Source organism: Centropristis striata, chromosome 2 (assembly GCF_030273125.1).
Source record: "Centropristis striata isolate RG_2023a ecotype Rhode Island chromosome 2, C.striata_1.0, whole genome shotgun sequence".
Taxonomy (NCBI): domain Eukaryota; kingdom Metazoa; phylum Chordata; class Actinopteri; order Perciformes; family Serranidae; genus Centropristis; species Centropristis striata.
In genome coordinates this window covers 29,256,754-29,263,588 of record NC_081518.1, presented here as the reverse complement: position 1 = coordinate 29,263,588, position 6,835 = coordinate 29,256,754, and the positions used below count along the sequence as shown (strand labels likewise).

Genomic DNA, 6,835 nt, shown 5'->3' with positions numbered 1-6,835 from the left:
ATGCAATTCATCTGTTTTTTATGTGCCTATTGTTCGTTTTTGAGCTAATGTTAGTAATGAGCTTTTGTTTTGAAGGATCGCTAACTCTCTTCCTACTTCCTGGCGGTATTGTGTCTTGCGGTAAAACCAAGCAGTTGCAACGGTACGAGCTGACGTAAAGGCAGTAAAAGCTAAAGTAAATAAAGTAAACAAAAGGAAAATAAAGCCGTGACGGTAACACAAGAATAAAACGGCGAAGGCTGACTGTAATAGCAACCCCCCAAGGAGGCACAAGGTAGAGTGTTTAGTGTTTGTGGTCATATTTATTTTTGTGTTGGAAAGCTATGCTAAGCTAACTTTGCGTACCTGCTGTTGTTGTGTATTGCTTTGTGTATACAGTAGTGGGAACGGAATGTAACTGTATTTTCTTTATTTTCTGTACTACAGTTCTCACGTTGGTTTCACCTTGATTTACGGATTTAATAAGGAGCTTGTATGGAAATAAACATTGTGAAAACCATCAGTCGGGTCCACCATCTTTTGAGAGTATGCTACAACTATAATGTCACTTTTTTTCATGGATAAGAGACACAAAATGTTCTGTGTTACTTTTGTTCAGAAATACTCAGTTGGTAACCTGAAGAGTCTTTTTTTTTCATTCAACACTCTGCAGGGAAATCCATGTATCCAATTAGTTCTCGTACTGTTGAAATGCAAATTACAAGAAATCATCATGGGACCCTCTGTATTCATCCAAATCATCTGAAAATGTTTATTGGACCAATTATACACATGGAAGGTTCACACAGGCTTAAAATCACTGACCTTGGTAAACATAATTTCTTGGATATCCCAAGATATTATTCACCCTTTAGGGGTAGGAATTTTAAATATCCTCGAGGTTCTGCTAATCAAAAATCAACATTAATGAAGCCAGAGCGGTAATTAAAGTTTGACCGGTGTTTGTTGAGGAGGCTGAATCAATATGGAAAAACGAAATAAACCAGACCACATGTTAAAAAAGGGCAAATTTATTTAAAGCACTTACATAGAAAAATATGATTGATTTGAGTCAACAATAATAAATAGAGTGCCTGACTATCCCCAGGCCCTGTCGGTACAACAGTACAATCAATATCCAGTTTCACAATACAGCAAAGGCACTAGCATTTACCACAATCAACAACAAGTCAATGGAGGCGGGCGGCGTGGATGGCAGCAGGGGGGGGTGGGGGGCAGGACGTCTCAGCTCATACTAGTCACAAACTGTCAGAGCCCTCGTAACACACACCGGTACACACACCGGCACTCGCATCTAAATCTGCCTCCGTCTCTGTGGAAACTCTACTAGATTTCAATCAATTCTTCTCGACTTGCCTTTTGTCTGAATGCAGATGACGATCAAGAAATAAACAGACAATGTGATGGACAGAAATGTTTTAACATAAATGGAAGCGAGCGAGCCGGGTAGGGAGGAGATGAGTCATTGAAAAGAAAAGTAAATCTTTTCATTTGTTAAAGCTTAAAAAAAAAAGATAAAGTTTGTCCAGTGCTGACAGAAACACTCTTAACTGGAAGTGTTGGAATCAAACAACACTGTCATCCATCCACAAAATGCATATATATGTTTGAAGTATGTATTAAAACAATGAAAATTAGGAAGATGGAAGTCCAACTGAATGTGTTATTTTACAGACTGGCTCTGTAAATTACAGGCCTGCTGTTATCAGCATCGAAATTATTTATATTTTAATATTATATGTTTGGTTTAATGGTGGTGGCTTCTTGTCGCCATTGGTTTTGGAGGCTAATAATCTTGGAACCCATCAGTTTCCATTAACTAATTTGGAAGATTCTCATGAGAAAAATTTGACGGAAACTCGAAAATGTGCATGAAAGTTTCTACACTCATTTGAGGTCTTTTTGTCTTCTTTTTTTTCCTTTTTAAATAGTAACGTAACGTAGTGAACATTTAACTCAACTGACCAATCAGCTGTTTAAAGAAGAAGAAGCTAAATTATGTTAAGTTTCCGCCAAGTTATGTCTGCTAGCCTACAGCTACATTACACTGCCATCTTCTGACCAAAGTATGTTACTGCAGCTTTCTTTATTCGTTCTAAACCAGCTGATAGAATTTCACTAATTCACATTCCCTTTAATGCCACATTTCAGAATTTCACTTCAAAATTCTCTTTGACTTGAATGGGAACCTGACATTTGTTTAAAGTCCAATTAGCAACTTAATTGGTATTTTCTGTACGTGTTTTAAGTTCACACGACATTTCTGCATGGCATATCCCTATAAACGGATATCTGAATATAAATTACAGGTGTGCCATATTGTATCCTTCATGATAATGCTGGAATAATTTTTATATGATAAAAAAAATGCATATTGCGATATTGTCAAAATTCCTACTCTTGATGTGGATGTGTAAGGGTTTCCCATTAATTACCTAACTAATACTTCCATTTTTCTAGTCAAGAGTAAAGTTTTTGTATTTGATAACTGTTGAGATTTGCACTTTACACTACATTTGAGATTTATGAGTTTTTATTTATTTATACAGACTTAAGAAGTCAAATGCTCTATATGTTCCTTAGTATTTTCTAATATTATCAAGAATATCGTTTGCACAAAAATACCCTGGAATATCGTAATGTTCTTTTAGGGCCAAATCGCCCAACCCTAATATAAATGCAGATCATTTTTAAAAAAGCTAAGTCATCAGCATTAGCCAATCTGCGTCTTTTACTCTCCACATGGATAATATTGATTAAACTCTGCCTTAATGCAAAACCACAACGCTTCTGATACTAAAATATTGTCCCGTAGCTACAGATTCTGTATTAATGTGCTAATTTTTGTTTGTTTTGGTTAGGAGGCTAAAGGAGCGCAAAAGAAAACTCTCATCTATAACTAAATGACTGCAGACAGATATGGATTTGTTATTTCAGTTGGACTTTCCAAAATAAAAGCAGGGTAGGGTGAGGGGAACAGTAGATGGCACATTTATCCAGTGATCAGACTCTTTAGAGATGAAACGGCACAAACACGAGAAAGTAAATCAGCTCCTGCTCTTCGTCCAAAAAGTTGCAGTTTAATTTCAGAGCGAAGAGCTTCATCAACAACAACTCACTGTCAGGTATCAGTAGTGGTCAGGTGAGTTGGTCCCAATCAGTAATGATAGGTCTCTTATCATTAATAGATTTGATTTGATGAATGTTGGAAAAAACAAACAAAAAAAGATTATTTTCTCACGGGAAAACATGTAGTGCAACTCTTTACATGCAAACAAATATGTGATCAAGACAAAAAGCCAGAATGACATCGACGACAATCAGTAAGCTTGAAGACGAGCCATATGATGCAGCTGGATCACACACACGCGCACACACGCACACACACACACACACACACAAAGCACATCCCTGAAGCTCACAGAAAATCTGAAATTATTCGCCCGGGACAAGATGGATTTTCTTTTCAAGAGGTCAGAAAATATAGAAAGGAAAAAATAAACTGATTCTTATGTAAAGTCGTAATCAAAACATTGTAAATGCCAATGTTGGTTATTCATTGGTTCTGATTTACACTGAAAAAAAGGAAAGAAAGAAAATATTAAATATCTCAGTAAATACCATGGAAAGTGATAAGGCTTAAATCTTTCTCCAGTTCGACTGGCCTCAGACATGATTCAAATATAGTCTTCTCTTTTAAATCTTTCCCAGGAAGGACACAGGTCCCGTCGCGTCCAGGTGTCCGCGTGCACAGACTTTCTCATTGTGTGTCTTCTGGAAAAAAGCCCTGATTGTCAGAACAAGTTGTAAGAATATGGTTGTTATTTCCCGGCCTTAAAGCTAGTCCTGTCAGTGTCTGCCCTCTCAGCCCAGCCAGCCGTCCCTCCATCCGGGTTTTCGTCTCTGCGTCTCGTCCTCGTCACTTTGAGGTGGAGTCGACTGGAGAATTAATGCACAGGAGCCCAAGAAAGTTCCAAAGGGCTGTAAAGCTTTACCGTCAGTGTTTGCGCCGTGCGGCGAGGCGGCCCGCGACGCAGAGCTGCGTCAGTTCGTGTCCGAGCTCTCGGGCCTCCTCCGTCAGTCAGGAGCTCGGAGGCTGACGGACTCGCCGGCTCTCAGCAGCTGGGTTCTTTAGATGTTCCTCTGAGCCTTCAGGTACTTGAGCGCCGCCGAGCCGTACTTCCTGGACAGGTCCTGGTGGAACTCCTCCTTCAGGGTGTTCAGACAGTTGCGGTAGCTGGAGCTGGAGCGGAACTTAGAGATGTCGAAGCTGGGGGCGTGGGGCATGTGGATCATGAAGGCGTTGGGGAGCACCACCAGCTCGTACTCCTGACGAGAGGAAATAATGACACAGTTTAGTCTTTTCTCATCTCAATAACAACTTTTAGAAAGACTTCATTCACTCCCACGCAGCTGAAAGGTTACGGAGACTAAATTTATTTCACTGTTTCTTTCATTTCTCATCTGCTTTTTTAAACAAACCTGAAGAAGCTGTTGTTTAAATATAGAACAGCTTTCAGAGATCTGCTGCGCTGCTAGATTTAAATTTTTACAGCATTTTTTTCTCATCGTCACAACTTATTTTCTCACAAACGTTTGTTCAAACAACACACAGAGACAACACACAGAGAACAGTTCAAACTTACTGGATGAAGTAAGTCACATAACCACAAACCAAAGATATGTTGAATATGAATGTTTCTGAACCGCTGCAGCCTGTTCTCATTGTAAAACATGAAGACTGCTGTGTTATTCACATAAGAAATACTAATTATAACTTATACAAACAGAATTGCCTTTTTGGAGGCTTTATCATATTTAAAAAAGTTGCAACCCCTTGCATGACGGCCAAGACGCCGAAATTTATGTATGTTAAGGGTACCTTCTGGGGAGCATTCACGTAAACTAATGAAATTTGGTACACATAGTATGTATCATGGGGAGACGCACCAAAAAGCCTCTTGGACCCATACTCTAAACCCAACAGGAAGTCAGCCATCTTGACTTGAATGTTGATTTTTGGCATTTTTTGGCCATTTCCAGGCTCCGTACATTAACAACCTCCTCCTACAGCTTGGACCTGATCAAGTCAAACTTGGTCAGTCCCATCATAAGACCTGTTTGATAATGACTTGTTTACACTTTTTGTTTTTTTTAAGTATGTGGGCATGGCATGTCGGCGTAATATAGTGTTTTTCCATAAAACAGGAAGTTGTAATAACTTCAGCATGTATTTTTCAATCTGTCCAAAATTTCTCACACGTGGTGAGACTCCGCGGTAATATGCGTTTTTCAGGTCTTACTCTGGGATGTCTTGCTCCGAATCAGTTCACCCGATTCATTTGAAATTAAAGCTTCAACATGTTGAGACATCTTTTTAGAGGAAACTGTGCGTTTTCATTTAATGGTGTAGGTGTGGTGGCTTTGCCATTTTCGATGAATCACCAAAGACAAGCTCTAACTACCGTACTTTCCGCACTATAAGGCGCACCGGAGTATAAGCGGCAGCAGCTAAATTGAATGATGTGTACATATATAAGCCGCACTGGACTAAAAGCCGCAGGTGTTTTAATGTTTAATTACCATATGTAAGGGTTCGTGCACAGAGGGGATTGTCGGGATAGAGATGGCTGCTTGAGGAAGCTTCTTTTACAGACAGATTGACTGTCTTTAACTTAAAAGCTGCATCATATGCATTTCTACGTTTGTTTTCCATAATGATGGTTTGTGCATGAAAACTTCCTTTGCACAAACTATCTCGCTCTCGTAATGTCGGTCTTGCTCTCGTTCTGTCTCTCGTACCACTCTCGGTTTCACTTTTACTTTTGCGCGCTACCTGTTTCAATCTTTTCAGGCGCCCTGCCAGATTGGCTCGGGGTCCTTCATCTGCCGCTGATTACGGCACGGCGACTCCGACAAACTAAGTAGCTTTCGACGCAAATACACACAGACAAGTGAAAAATAGCTTCATATACTTAAAATAGTATATGAAGGACCCCGAGCCGATCTGGTACGTACACCTGCCTCCAGCTTTTCCTGCTGGAGCCCGCCGCTCCTCGCGGACCTGTCATAGAGCCCATAGAGTTAACGTTGGTGGACTGTAACCTGTAAAATCCATAGATTTAGGAGGTAACCTAGTGGCCGTTAGCTGTAAAAATCCATAGATTAGCCGCACCGCTATATAAGCCGCAGAATCGAAAAATGGGGAAAAAGGCGCGGCTTATAGTCCGAAAATTACGGTACTCTAAGTGCTCTAACTTTGTCAAGGGACAAAAACCCCATTTCAGGTCAGCGTATCTGTGGTTTGCAGAAATGTACATGGCAACAATTTTTCACTGAGTGGGCTGGTTATCGACCACTGTTGACTACTGTGTTACTACTCTATGCCAGACTTTATTTATTAGACTAAAAAAAGCCAGGAGAGCTCGAACACGTCTCCCAGCTGACACCACCTGTGGAAATGAATCAACAATTGTCATTTGTTGGGCTGCTGTTTGGAAAGTTTAGCATATAGCCCATGATAAAAAAAACCTACATTCATTTTGAAGACCTTCTTTGTCAGAATAAAGCCCCGCCCTCTCTACCTGAGCGTCCAGCTCCATGATGTGGGACACCTTGTTCCAGCCGAAGCCCACGAATCGCTGATCGTACTCTGGACAGTCCCGACTCACCACCACGTACGGCTCAAAGTCCCGCTCCCACTCCACCTTATAATATGTGGTGGCTGTTCGCCATTTGGCATAGTCGGTGGGAAGATGACCTCTAGGCCACACGTGAAACCTGCAGAGGAGAAGGATGTGATGAGACTGTTTTCCCCCCTGATCATCACTCACTG

At 40.6% G+C, this 6,835-nt stretch overlaps 1 protein-coding gene across 1 annotated transcript in view; it reads right to left on the bottom strand.

Annotated features, from left to right (window-relative positions):
• Window positions 1-994: 994 nt before the first annotated feature.
• Window positions 995-6,835, bottom strand: part of large2 (LARGE xylosyl- and glucuronyltransferase 2) — a 124,638-nt gene continuing 118,797 nt past the window's right edge. The window contains exons 15-16 of the mRNA XM_059348364.1: window positions 6,585-6,780; window positions 995-4,329 (exon numbers count right to left, since the gene is read on the bottom strand). Coding sequence (XP_059204347.1) covers window positions 4,132-4,329; window positions 6,585-6,780 — 394 coding nt within the window. The 3' untranslated portion in view covers window positions 995-4,131. The remainder of the gene's footprint in view (window positions 4,330-6,584; window positions 6,781-6,835) is intronic.